Genomic DNA, 14,143 nt, shown 5'->3' with positions numbered 1-14,143 from the left:
GAGTTACGAACAACTTCCATTGCCGAGGTGTTTGTAATTCTGAGGTGCCACTGTAAGGTTGTGCTGCTTTCCATAGTCTGCAGACAATAAAGTTAAACAGGCCTGGAGAGCATGATTTGGAACACCGAGTAGCCACAGAGGTGCTGGCCATTGGCAGCTCACTAGATCATAGGCACACGCCTCTGGGAGCGCTTCAGCATTCGGCGTTCCAGGGCTGTCACAATGAAGCACTAACGCCATTTGCCATCTGCCCTTAACGTCAGGAAATTCCATTTCCAATGCTCCGGCTCTGCGGCGTCTCAAGAATGGATTTTAATAGGCATGGCATTTCATTTGCTGTACAGCATGAGGAATCCCCTGGAAACAGAAATGTACATGGTACATAAACCATATTGTATAACATAATAACCAAATCATAAAAAAGGCCATATATTAAACCAGGCTAGTTCAGACCACAGTATATTTGCTGTTTAGCAATGCACCATGAGACCAGTTCACCTACCCCTTCCCTGAAGCCAATGCCTGAACCAGGAATAAATCTGTCAAAGGTTAGTGAACTCATTTGTATGCTGGCTCTTTGAGTTTGAAATCAATGCCGGAATGGGGGCAGGGAAAGAAGAGTATGCACTTTGGTGTCTTTATCCAGAATCCTGACTCTTGAGATTTCTGTCTGATTTTGTGACTTCCTCTAGAAACAAGAGCTATGTTCTGTCCGGGTAATGCTCTGCTGTTTGTTACTGTTTTGATAGCAAAGTTTTACATTACAGGACTTTGGGTTTTAAATTAAATATTAAATATTAATTTGTTACTGGAAGCATAAAGTGTATGGCAGCCCTATGGGAGGAAGAAGGGAGGGGCTGGGAGTGCAGTGGAGAGAACATGACAGCTCCATTCAGTAAAGAGACCTTGTTGCTTTCAAAAACCACAAGGAGGAATAATATAGTCTGATTGAGAAGTAATTCCGTAGTCTCTTGAAGTTCACGTGTTCTGACCCTCCATTATACAACAAAAGCAGGTTAACTGCTTGCTGGGCGTCCGGATTGTTCCAGGCAGAACCCACCTGCCAGACACTGCCAAATTGTTCCTGGCAGGTTTCACTTGCCAGCAGCTGCTCAATCATTCCAGACATATCCAAACTTCCTGTTTACTTAGCTGGAATATTAGTTGCACAACAGGGGCTATGTGGAGCAAGCAATGAGAGGTTAATTCTGTGGCCTTATTCCACCAACATCTTATGCTTCAGTTTATTCATTGGTGTAACTATTTTTCAGTGTGCACAGTCTTTGGAATACGTAGCTCTCTCTTTTGGAGATTTAGGCTGCAAACTGGTGTGTTGGCAAGAGACCACAACTCTCCAGCCAGTCAGTTGGTCTTTCTGTCTGGTGTTTCTAAGGGTCCAACACCACAATACCTAAGAGAGGGTCTAAGTTTTGGTGTCCGCTTCCCCTCCTCCTCTCTAGGGCTCCCATGTTGCAGCCATTGAGCCAGAGAGAATTAAGCGGGGTCCCTTATCAGACCCACAGCGTCACCCCTACATTAGCCAGCGTGGGTCCTAGTAGATTAATATAAGCCTTGTTTTCTCGCCTGCCAAGTTTAGGACTCAAGTTCCAATGTTCTTCATGGTGACAGCTCACCAATGGCCGTGGCAGCCTATTGGTGTCTCTCTAGCTGAGTTTAGAGTGAGGGTAGCACAGGCAGCAGGAATCCAGCTCCTTACAGCAAGTCACATGTTAACAAATAGTGGTTTGGCCTTTGCCACGAAGAGCGAGAGGCCTGCTCCTTCGCACAGTTCATTATTTCACTCCAAGAAACATGTGCCTCTTGTAGGCAGGATGGCAGCTTGTACGTGAGAGGAGGGAGCTGTGTACAAGACTCCAGGTCTGTTCTTTCTGTGACAGTACATCAGTTTGACAATATCAGGCTGAATCAAAGAGTAGGGGAGCCTGGCCAGGAATAAAAGACCTTTTGTTATGAAGAATTCATTCTGAAACTAAGCGCTCTGGCTTTCTTCAGATCTTTGCACTGAAGTGAAGGAAAAATCAATGCTTCTCCAAACCAAGTATAAAAAAGTGCCCTCATCCCCACTCGAGGTGACAGATGGACATTAATTTTGTCAGAGAGCTGGCTTCACAGGAGCTTTATTCTGCCTTATTTTTAAATGATCAAAAGATGCTCACAGAAGAGAGGCTATTCCCCACCATGTTAGCTCAGAGTAGAGGAAATTTGCTAACTCTGCCATCTTTGCCATTGGTTTGTTGGGTTGGGCAGGGGGAGGGAGAGTTAAGAGGGGATTTTGTATATTCTTACTGCTGTAGAGAGAGATGTGCATGCTGGGTCTGTCAATAGGCCTCCTGTATCAGCATAGGTCAGGTTCTACACATCACTGTCCAGCAGTTCAGCAAGGCCACTCCATTCTTGTCAGCAGGCTGAGGACTGAAATATACAAGATTCCTGATTGTAAAAGCTTTACGAGAACAGATTCTTGTATAGCTCCATACCCGGCCTGTTTTTGAGATCTGAGCTACCTCAAAGGAAGTAAAGACCCTGAGTCTTGTTGGCGAGTGACCTATCTGAGAAGCTGCGTTGTTTTGAGGGTTTTTTTTCTCCTTGTGGGAGCCTTTGATGTGGGGAGCAGGAAAATGTAAGCGGATCAGAAGAACAATCGAAAAACCCTGGATTTTATTTATTTCTTTGTATGCGGGCTTATTTGGGGTTTGTCAATCTACCATTGCTTTAAAAGTAAGATAATGCACTCTTCTGCTCAGAGTTCAGCATGGCTTTGCTCGAACAGCAAGCTCTCGCTAGAAGGATCCCATCTGCGTTACTTATAGGACTTTCTGTTGCATTCATCACCAGAGAAGATTAGCATCTCTGAAATACAGCGTCTGTCTACGCTGCAGTTCAAGCCCGTGCCTGAGCCCTGGGTTGAGCCTAACCCCACTTGCACATACACTGCAATTGCTCGAACCCAGGGTCCCAGGACCCTGTGGGCTCAAGTTAAGCTGGGACTGAGGGTCTGAACCCTATTGCTTTGCAGTGTAGACGTAGCCCCGCTTTATCCGGTCCCAGGAGTCAGCTGGAATTATTCCATAATTCCATGGGACAATTTCCTTAGTCCTCTCCATCCCAACAATCTGCAATCACTCTGTTGAAAACGGAAGCCACCCCAACTTTGCAAACGGCAGCAGCAGGTCCGCATTAACCCATTCTGTTCTGATCACCAATCTGCAAGCACACGGTCAGAGAGCCTCCTGGGTTTGCAGTGGAGACCAAACCAATCAAGCCTTTTGCAAAGCAAGCTGCTTCCCGGTAACATGCAGGGCAGGCAGGCAGGTTTTCCCACAGTGCCTCATGGTCCTAGAGCTAGAGCAGGGCAGGGGGTGGGGGAGAGCTAGGAGACTTGGGTTATGGCTACTTTGACTTGGGTCTGCAAGCCCTAGGTTCGAGCACGGGTTAGAAGAGTCTTAACATAGGGTTAAAATACAATGTAGACATTCAAGCCTAGGGTTCCCTAACACAGGTCAGCTAACTCAAGTCCCACTAACCCTGGGCTTATGTGGCAGTGTAGACATACCCACAGAGGGACACAGAGCCATCCCCTTGCTTTTCATGGGAGAGGAGCATCTGAGTAGAGATTTGTGCCCTTCAAAAAGCATATTTTGTCCTCTGCAGTAGTTTCTATTGGAAAAGGCAGTTGTAGAATATGCTTTGGATGAACTAAGCAAGTTATAGCTGCCATGTCCTCCTTCCAGTGATAGTCCCTCTGTATATTCCCCATGTGGGTACACATGTGCGTGAGTCTGGAAATTCTTCAAAGCAACGTCCATTGGCCCGCACATGCGCCGTAGCTCTCCTGGTGCTCCCGACCGAGGGTATAAGAGGAAGGGCGGGTCGACACCTCTCCAGTTCCTTCTTAGCAACGCATGGCCTGAGTCGGAATTGTATCCTCCTTCACTTGGTTGCATAACGTATACAAAAATGTTCCTCCCTGGGGGGTGTCACAGCTCACTCCACGTGAGCACAAGCTGCCTCCACGGCATACCTATCAGACGTTCTGCTGCAGGACATCAGCAGAGTGGCCCCCTGGAGTTCTAACCATACGTCAGCGACGTACTACGCTCTAGTTCATGTCTTGGCTGAGGATGCAGCAGTGGGATCAGCAGTATTGCAAGCGTCTTTGCAACCAGCTTCCTTGCACCCAACTCCAGGCTGAGCACTGCTTGCCAATCATCCACGTGTGGAATACACACAGGGACCATCCCTTGAAGAAGTGGAGGTTACTTACTCTAACTGGAGTTTCTTCAAATTGTGTGGTCCCTATCTGTATTCCACCACCCACCCCTCGTCCCCTCTGTGCCGGATCCTGTTGGATTTGTGGTAAGAAAGGCAACTAGAGAGGCGCCGACCCACACTGCCTCAGACACCCTCGGTTGGGAGCACAAGGAGCACTGCTGCGCATGTATGGGCCAACAGACGCTGCTTTAAAGAATTTCCAGACTCGGGCATGTGGCACACGTGCATATCCGTATGTGGAATACTGATAGGGACCGCACAGCTGGAAGAACCTCTAGTTCAATAAGTAACCTCCTCTTTAATAAATTGCAGTTTGACAAACTATAGCAGAATTTGTACAAACTCTGGTGGTCTCATTGGCACTCCCCTGGTGCATGCAAGCCTAATTTACACTCGTGTCTTTGTTAAAAGCCCTTTTACTTTGGTTGAAGCACAGCACAGGAATTCTAAATCAGAGCTTGTTCCCTCTGACTCTTCTTTGAATTTTTGCTGAAGTTCTGTTCCAGGCAGACAATGGTCCATCTGACTGATGCACTTCATTTCTAATGGCAAATTCCTTGTCAGGCAGTAGTTTCTGCCTAAAGCAGGCTGTTTTTCCTGGCAGGAGAGAATCCCTACATTTTCAGCGAACCCTCTGCTTTGATTGTTGGGTATCCCTTCTTCTAGATTGTGAATTATTCTGGAATGGCCTATTGACAGGTTGTTCCCCCTCTTTCAGTGATGTCTGTTCCTTGCAGCCAGTTGTTTGTTTCTGACACACACAGTAATCAAAGGTCTGTTTCTCTCTGCTTTCTATCCCCAGGAGCTGGTGGTGGCTTTGAGTCACCTAGTGGTTCAGTATGAGAGCAATTTCTGCACTGTTGCCTTGCAATTTATGGAAGAAGAGAAGAATTATCCTCTGCCCTCTCCAGCTACCACAGGTACATCCTTTTGTCCGCTCATGGCCAGGGGCAGTTTTGATCCTTATAGAGCTTGGGAGCCTTAGCTGAGGAATTTGATTGCATGACCAACAGGCACCAGTTCTAGTGATGCTGTGGGCAACTCTCACACCTTTTTGGCACTGTAATGCATTTTACTGCAGAACTGCATCTCAGGGAGATTTCCCTCTGAAAAGACTTAGGCCTGGTCTACACTGGGGGGGTGGGGGAGGAGTGAGATCGGTCTAAGGGTGATCTGCTCCTCGGTGCTTGATGTGCTGTTTTTTCCCATCCCTTTTTATTTTGCTTCATTTGAGGAACTGAAGGTTCTAGAGAAATTGTTGCTGGCCCTTCATTTTTTAGAAATTAAATAAATTGGAACTCACCAGGAATAACAGAACTGTTGCGACAGGAACTTGCAGAAGAGAAGATGAACTATTCCTGCAATGAGTAATTAATCACTTCTTCGTCTGAAGTGGTGAATCATATTAGAGAATTAGTTTCCCCCCATTTGTCCTTTTTGCTGCAGAAAATAATCATCCCTTATAGTTCCATAGCACTTTTCATCATCCAGAAGGATGCCAAAGTACTTTCTAAGTGGGATATTCAGGAAGCACGGCTCCCATCGCTGGGGTGGAATGGGACAGCTGTTCTGCAGCAGTAACATTACGTATGTGCTGTTAGGAATGGGAATGAAGCATGACTTTTCCAGCTGAAATTGCAGGTAGTCAGGGCATGAAGTGAAATTTGGCCAGGAAAACCAGGATTAAATAACCCTTTATTATGAAAAATGTTCCCAGATTGTTAATGAGCAGAAGCGATCAGCAATTCAGACTTAAGAATCTAGAAGATGTCCCCTCCCGCACCGTGTTTGGGCATTAGTTCGGTATTGGCTTGGAGGGAAGAATCACCAAAACCACCACCTGTAGCACCCTGTTTTTCTTATTGTCTTTCGTTCAGGGACTGACAAGGCTTGGCCCTGCTTAGCTTATGGAATATGTAAGGAGGACAGACCCAGAAACATGCAGTTATGGTCTTTGTCCTTTGTATGAGCAGAGAGGATTGGGGCAGGGGGAGTAAAGATACCAGCCCTTTATCATCATTTGCTCTTTGTTTAAGGACAGCTGACAGTGACTGAGCACCCTTCTTATCAGTAGTTGGTTTTAACTTGTTTTAATCATTTGCACTGATCACACTACATTGCTGTGGGAAGGCTGCTCCCCTTGTGATGGTGTGTACAATGGCTAAACTTTGTCCCCACAGAGTGTGGGAGTTTGACGCCAGTGCGAGATGGTCCGTGTACTCCGAGACTTCGTTCCGTCAGCTCCTATGGGAACATCCGAGCAGTCACCACGGCTAGGAACCTGAACAAGTCTCTGCAGAACCTCAGCTTAAATGAAGAATGTAAGATGGCTTTCAAGATTCTTTCATTTTTCCTTACCTTTTGTCTCACGTGAGACTTTTTTTTATTTTGTCCCTTTGCCAGTTCTTCCCTGCTATGAAATCTCATGTGGAAGCATCTCGAGCTGACTAAGTGTTCTCGCACGGTATCTAGCTGCCAGCCCCGAGGGGAGATATGGGCAACCCTTAACCCCAACAGGCTGAAATTCTCTGTTCAATAGTATTGACTTTATAAGCTACCAGAGACCAACCAGGGCACCTTCTGATGCACGTGGTTTTCACCAGCTTGAGTCACTACTGAAGCCTTGATGCTTACCCTCTAATTAAATATTCACTGTTCAGAAAGAGGGCTTGGTGGATTTGCTTTACCAGAGGAATTTCTCTTCACTTGTTGAATGTCACAGGGTTCATAACAATCAGCTGATGCTTGAGCAAAAATTGTTTTTTTGGTAGTATTTGTATTTCAGTGTCATCCCACTTCCCTTTTGGCAGCTGGAAGCTGTGTTGCGTTTTCTCCTGGGAATCTCAGCACCAGCAGCAGTGCTAGCAGCACCTTGGGCAGCCCTGAGAATGAAGAGTATATCCTGTCATTTGAGACCATCGACAAGATGAGAAGAGTTAGCTCCTACTCCTCGTTGAATTCACTGATTGGTGAGTTGGGCTCTTCCACCTTCCTCTGGTATTTCCTGCTTTCTTTACCCTCCTCTGATTTTGGCTCTAGATAGGTCTCGTTGTAACAGCAAGGGTTATCCTTATGGGTACATGCCATCATGCTATCTGAGTGCGGTTGTATGACGAAATGAGAGAGAGAGTTAACCTGAAGATCTTGGGAGGTAGGGCAGGGAATGGGATGTAGCAATGACATAGCCGCATTTCTGTGGTCATAACCCTATCTTGTGTTACAGAGGGTAGGATTCCTGCTAAGAACCTGAGCATGAAAAGGGTAGCATCTACTGGAATCTTACAGCCCCTGCAGCTTCCTGGGCTAGGAAATGGATAGGAAGGCCCTTCATTCCATGGCTCTGATAGCTGGGCTCAATGGCATGGACTTCTACCCTCAGTTACTTTTCATGTAAGCTGGGTTTAGTCTGCTACATAGCACAGTCTTCAAACCTTGTTAGTCGCTGAGGAAGCCTTACCCAATTGATTTTTCATCTAAGTGCATTATTAAATGGCGGGTGAGAAGGAAGAAACCCTGGCTTTGTCCTAATTAGTTGGCAAGGCAGCTCGGCATTTCACAAAATGAGCTCTGAGCAGAGAGTATCATAGGTGATCACTTCACATCCATTACCGCCCCAACTACATCCTCCTGGAGAAAGTGGGAGAACGCCAGCTGCAGCATCTGGTGATCTGCAGAGCACCAAAGCTAAACAGTCCTGTTCTGCCCTGGCGCCTCAGCCCTCTTGGTAATATGCCGAATGCTGCAGAGTTGAGATGTTGGTGCCTATAGCAAAGGAGGAAGGGAAATGGACTTGCATTTCCACGGCACATGGTTGATTTGCATGTTGGATGTAGTCTGGCATTTCTTGTATAGAACTGAACTGGAAGTTCTGCACTAAACAAGTTCATTTCTTTGATTATTTTTCTGATGGCTTTTTTAGGCATGTCCGATAGCTGATCTTCTTTTCAAACTGGTGTGGTAAGAGCACAGCCAGCTAACATGCAAGGGTCCCAGCGTGTGGAACGGACACTTGCTCTATGGGCTGGAGAAAGTGCACATCAGAGAAATGATGGGGGAGGCTCATAACCTTCCATTATGGTCAGTTGTGTGGGCCCACGATCTTCTCCTAGCTTTAAAAAATCCCTATCTACCATTGTCATATGGAGGAGTAATAACCTGTAGCAAACTGGTGAATGAAAACCCTACACACCACACTCCAGTACTAGAAATATTCTGGGATCCTGCTACCAGACAGATCAGTTGGCATCTATTGTAGAACATTAACGAATGACTGGAGGTTCCCTAGGCCCTTGAGACAGTTTAAAATGAATCTTGTCCCATCCTAATAAAGTGTCATTAGACTTTTGAACAATCCAGTCACATGACGTAACAGGTAATGACCCTGGTCTGTGCACAACAGGATCACTACAATGCTGCTATCCCTGTGGCAGGTTAAAACCTTAGCTCCCTTCCCTTGCCTCCTCTCTGACCTGGATTCTCCTGCCTATCCTTCCACTGGAAATAGCTGCGGCCTGCTTGATGGTTTGTTTGTGTCTCAGAAGAGCTTTACAGCACAGTTGAGAAAGAGTCTAGAAATGAGCTGGAGATGAGCGAGGGAAACTTAAGAAAACAAAAAGCGGCACTCCAAAGCCTCCCTCATTCATATTCAATCAGGAAGAGCTCATATCCAGCTGTAAACGACATAGCTTATAGAAGTGTTTAAAATTCATAACTTACACGGAATCCCATTACCTTCAGCATTTGCCTGTTTAAAGCTGGAGTTTTTTTCATTTCTGCTAAAGAATTGCAGTCTCCCAACCTGCTCTGTGCTAGGTCCCAAGGGAAAGATTTTTTTCAGAATTTCATCAATTCTGCCCACCGTGTTCGGGCAACCCATTGCCAGGCAGCAGGCCAGGGGTTGAGTTGACCCTGTAGTGTCCCTCCTTGAACTGACAAGGCCAGCTGGGACGATGGTTAATTCAGATGGAATGTATGGGCCCAAGAGTCAAAGGGGTTAACATGACCCCGTCACTGTCCAGTATTAAATAGGGTTAAACAAGGTTCAGGGGTTGGTATACAAAGACCTGAGCCTGCTGAGTACCATGGCAAACACATTATTAAGAATTCTTTTAACCTTTTATTAAAGATTCAGAAAAGAAGAAAAACAGAGAAATTGAAATATAGAGTACGAAGTAAGCCTTTCACTTTGCCAACATTCCTTGTTCCCTTTCCCTTTAAATTTAGAGTCTCTAAAGGAAAAAGCCCCTTGTTTGATACTCCCTTAGTAGGTATTAAACATGGTAATAACTGTCTTTTGGGGGAAAGGAGAAGTTAGTTGAGATGGGCAGAAGCTGGTCGTGTTGCTAATGTTCCTAGAAGACAGCACAAGACAAAAATACAAAAGAGGGAAGAGAAAAGAACAGCAAAGACAGAAAATCTGTCTCTTGTGTTGATTTTGCCTTGCAGCCTCACTGCTGGAGAAACACAGGCACGGCAGATGGTCTTATTAGCCATTCCAAGCCCTGGCAAACTTGTACCAGTGTCGAGCTGTTCAGGGCATTGCTTTTATCTGCCTCTCTGGACATAGACTTACAGCAGTGTTGTAGCCTTGGCCAGCTAACCCAGACACTTACTAAACAGAAGGCAAAAGGAGAGGGATAGGAACGAAAACAAATAAGGTGGGGAAGGAAGAGAACACACACAGTGGGTGTGTGTGACAATGTCTCTTAACCCAGGTGATAGTCAGGATTTAGTCGGAGCCCGTGGAGATGACAGTGTCATCTGAGACCCTCTCTCTGGCCTGGTCTTATATGGACTTCATTCAGGACCAGGATGAAGAAGGTTCAGGGTCCCAGGAGATGGTGGGGGTGACAGCCATGATGGAGAAATTTGCACCCCCCTTCCTCCTCTCTCATCTTTGTCAGCTAGCATTTGCATCTGTTCGTCTGTATTTTTTCCCCAAAAAGTCTTTTTTATGGACCCCAAAAAGGATAGATGGGTGGAATAGCCCATCCCCTCATTATTTTGTTCACCAACTAGGGCTAATTTCTGATACACCAGTTTTAGTCCATTAATTTCTGATCTCACACTTCTCTTGTTTACTAGGCATGATCTTAACACAGTCCTTGAGTTAAATTAGTAGACCTTTTCATTTAGATTAATTCAGTCTTTGTCTCTCTTTTCTCCCTTTTCCCATCAACGTTTGCTGTTTGAGGTTATTATGACACTTTAGAAACTTTCACTCACTTCTCACAGTTGAGTTTACAATGCGGGTCAATTTGTAGGCCCAGTTATTACAACATCACCATCCTCTTCCTTTTTTGAGCCCCCTTTAAAGGCAGCCAATTGTGTCCATCTTCCTTCTGGGTTATTTCCTTAAATCCTTAATCTGCAACAAAGGATGGACACCATGTGCAGCTCAGAGGGGTGGGTATAAACTAAGGAAGAACCTTGCTTGGCATCTGCCCTGTCTGAGGAATCACCTGGCATTGCTCTTCAGTGCCTGCCCCTCTGGCTGGTGGGAGGAGCAATGGGGACTTGTTTTATAGCTGTGGCCATGCCAGGTGTTCGAGAAAGGGGAAGAAATGAAAAAGGATTTTTTGGAGGAACTGGTCAAATCCATTTTAAAAAACCCGCAGCCCCTAATGTTAAGAAATACAGATCATTCTTGCCTAAAGTTTAACTTTCTGTCCTCTACATTCTTCAGACACACATCCAGCTCTGATTCATTAGCATTCAGGGGCTTCTTTCTCAATTGCAGTATGTTTTATTAAAGAGTCCTCATTCGCACCCCGTGCCATTTTGCTACAAGGTGCTTGGCATTGAAATTTTCCTCTTCTTTTGCTTCAAATATCTCTGAGGGGCAATCCAGGAAAGAGGAGCGAGTCTTTGAGCTGTGTGTGTACAGTTCACAAGATTAGCTGGGTTCTGGCAGGTGACTGTCGCTTGGGTAGTTTTGGGCAGAAGAGTCATCTGTTTCTGGCCTTCCATTGCCCTTAAGCTGGCAGCAGGAAGAATTTTTGGTTACAACAGCTGGTTTGGGGCGGAGGCTAAACCTATTGCAGCCCTTTCCACAGCCAGATCCTCCAGCCATTAATCTGCCTCTTTAAATAGAAAAGGGGAGAAATTAGACATTGGCTTTGGGTGCCATGAGACTGATAACTTTTTTTTCCTACCCAAATGCTATGATTAAAGCCCCTCATTAGCTGTGTCTCATGGTGAAGTGGAGATCATTGCTTGAAAGATAATGCCAAACGCATTCATCAAAGAGGAAAGGAGAAACTTGGAGCCATAAAATGCTGGAGATGGAGTTCGTTTTCCAGTAGGAGAGTTATGAGATTTAATTTGGATGTGGAGGGGAGACTATGCCATGTCATTCAGAACCCCTCCTAGAGCAACAGTTACAGTCAGAGGTGATTGTGATCAGCCTGAGAGGGGAAGAGGGGAGAGTGAGGGGACAGAGTGGGGTAGATTTGGGGAGTGAGAGCACTGACAATGGACTTAAATTTGCAATTAGACAATTGATTTAAAATCTTGTAAGTGCATCTTTACAGTGACGAGTAATTAGCTGACAGCAATGACCATATTGTTAGTAAGTATAAAATAGTAAACTAAGATATTGACTATATTATATGAAAACTAAATGCCACTCATAGGCTTAGGCACTATTGCACTTGTTTATGCAATAAATATGCTGTAGTGTGTTCCATAGCATGCCATACGCTACGTAAAGAATATGGAAAAGCCTGGTGAGATGGGCTGGTGGGGAATGCCAGCACACAGGTGTAAGTGAGGAACTAGTGGGACAGTGGGGAATGCCAGGACGGGTGGGGAATGCTGGAATGCCTGGGAGTAGAGCAGCACATTTTTTTTCTAGCTGTTGAAACTGAGTTGTCTTGGCCACAACCATGCTCCCAATTGAATGTGTAAGGGAGACGGGGAGTGGGTTAGTGGTGGTGGATTCTGAAGGTCCCTTTGAACACTGTGCTCATAACTACCTCGATCCTGAGGGCACGCACCTTTTTCCTCAAGTCTCCTCTGGGATTAGCGAAGCATCAGAAAGCCCATGCTCTGCTGTGTGGGTCGCTCTTGGGGAGGAACTTTAAATTAGCTTTCCCTCTGGTGCAGACTGCACTGCATAGAGCAGTGGGGAAAACCTGGGCTTGGCAGCCGTCCTGAGCCACCTCTCCCCTACGTCACTGGGACTAGCCCATTGAGCGTTTTTCTGCATTGCCGTGTCTTTTGGGAAGGCGTTTATAATCGATTCTATCACCAGCTTCATCTTAGAGCGGCTTTAGCCTTGGGAACTACTGCTCCTCTGCCCTCTCCGAGTAGGAGCACAGCATTCAGAGGGTCCAGAGAGGCTGGAATGGGGAGGTATCCTCAGGATACCCTAGGTATAAGGTTAGGATTCGGTCATGGGTATTTTTAGTAAAAGTCAGGGACAGGTCACAGGCAATAAACAAACATTCACGGAAGCTCACAACCTGTGCCTGACTTTTACTAAAAATACTCTGGGGGTGGCGGGACAGACAGAGTGCTGCCGGGGCTTGCAGCTGCTCCAGCCCCCTGCTGCTCCTGCAGTAGGGGCTTACCACTGACCTAACCCCAGCCGCTGCTCCGGTGGCCAGGGACCGCTGCCCTGGCGGGCCCTACGGCTGGCCGCCGGTCAGCTGTTTGGTGGCTCTGGGGCTGGCTGCCGGTCAGCCATTCCAGCAGCTGCTGCTCCAGCCCTGCCCCAGAAGAAGTCCTGGAGGTCCCGGAAAGTCATGGAATCCGTGACTTCTGTGACAGACTCGTAGCCTTACCTATGAATAGACCAAGGGTTCCGCCTATAAGCTGTGTGATCTCTGCAAGAAATGTTAATTCTCCAACTGCTGTCAGGCAGTATTTTGTCCCTAAGGAGTTGGGCTGCCACTCACACCTACTGAAGTAGAGTTCACAGAGCCATCAGAATTTTAGATCTTTTCTCTATCCGAATCTAGGTCTCACAGGATCTTATGTTTTACTCATGGGAAGAGAAGAGGGAGGTGGGGGATAAATTACAATGCAGAGGTGGGATGAACAGTGATGAGAATTATGTATCAGAATCCCCATATACCCCTCACTGTTCAGTCTGAAATAGTTCAGCTACATGTGTCAGTCCAAAACTTGTTTTTCACTTCAGGCAGAACATGCAAAAACAAATCAGAGCTGTTGTCTCCAGTCGAAAATGCACAGATGCTGAGGTTTTGGTCAATTTGTGGGGTGCGGACTGCATCTCATTTTGGAGCTCCAGGTTTAGAATCGCTGCAGTATTTAAAAGAGGCAAAAAACCTGATAAAGCCAAACCAAGGGAAGAGATTAAATAAAGACACTGAGGTTTTAATTTGTGTGTGCTGCACAGCTGTGCCCTTGCTGGACTCGGGTTGCAAGGTTGAAGATCTAAACCAATTGTGCTGCCCTGATGTTTGCTGTTAAATTGAATGAAGAGTTATGCACACCCGTACAAAACCAAAACAATCAGTGAAGAAAGGCAATTTCTTTTGACGTTCCTAGCTGAAAGGAATTGTTGTGTAAATCTGTACTGCAAGGTCTATTTAACCAGTGTTGAATCAGTCCAACTAATTACAGAGCTGTCGTTTTAAATTAACTCTCCCCACTTGCCTAGTGCTTTGTCTGTGTCGCGTGGATTTTTTTTCTAGTAGTCCATTATGTGAAATGAAACCACTCTTCCCTCCTGCTGTCCGTATCTCCTTTCATTATCACACTGACTCAGGTGGGTCAGGTTTAACAAGGAGCTGTCACATGCATCGTTCAGCTGAATCCATTCGATGAGCAACACTTTTGTTAGGAAAAAAATAATAATACTGTAGTGAGGGAAGGGAACACA

General features: G+C 46.0%; 1 protein-coding gene across 5 annotated transcripts in view; it reads left to right on the top strand.

Annotated features, from left to right (window-relative positions):
- The window catches only part of RPTOR (regulatory associated protein of MTOR complex 1), a 297,098-nt gene that overhangs the window by 213,142 nt on the left and 69,813 nt on the right, over positions 1–14,143 (top strand). For all 5 annotated transcript variants that reach the window (XM_042840943.2, XM_042840944.2, XM_065562859.1 and 2 more), the window contains exons 18-20: positions 5,096–5,213; positions 6,474–6,614; positions 7,104–7,262. In XM_042840943.2, the coding sequence (XP_042696877.1) occupies positions 5,096–5,213; positions 6,474–6,614; positions 7,104–7,262 (418 nt within the window). The remainder of the gene's footprint in view (positions 1–5,095; positions 5,214–6,473; positions 6,615–7,103; positions 7,263–14,143) is intronic.

This window comes from Chrysemys picta, chromosome 12 (genome assembly GCF_011386835.1).
Source record: "Chrysemys picta bellii isolate R12L10 chromosome 12, ASM1138683v2, whole genome shotgun sequence".
Taxonomy (NCBI): Eukaryota; Metazoa; Chordata; order Testudines; family Emydidae; genus Chrysemys; species Chrysemys picta.
The sequence above is the reverse complement of the archived record's forward strand: the minus strand, read 5'-3'. Positions and strand labels throughout refer to the sequence as shown.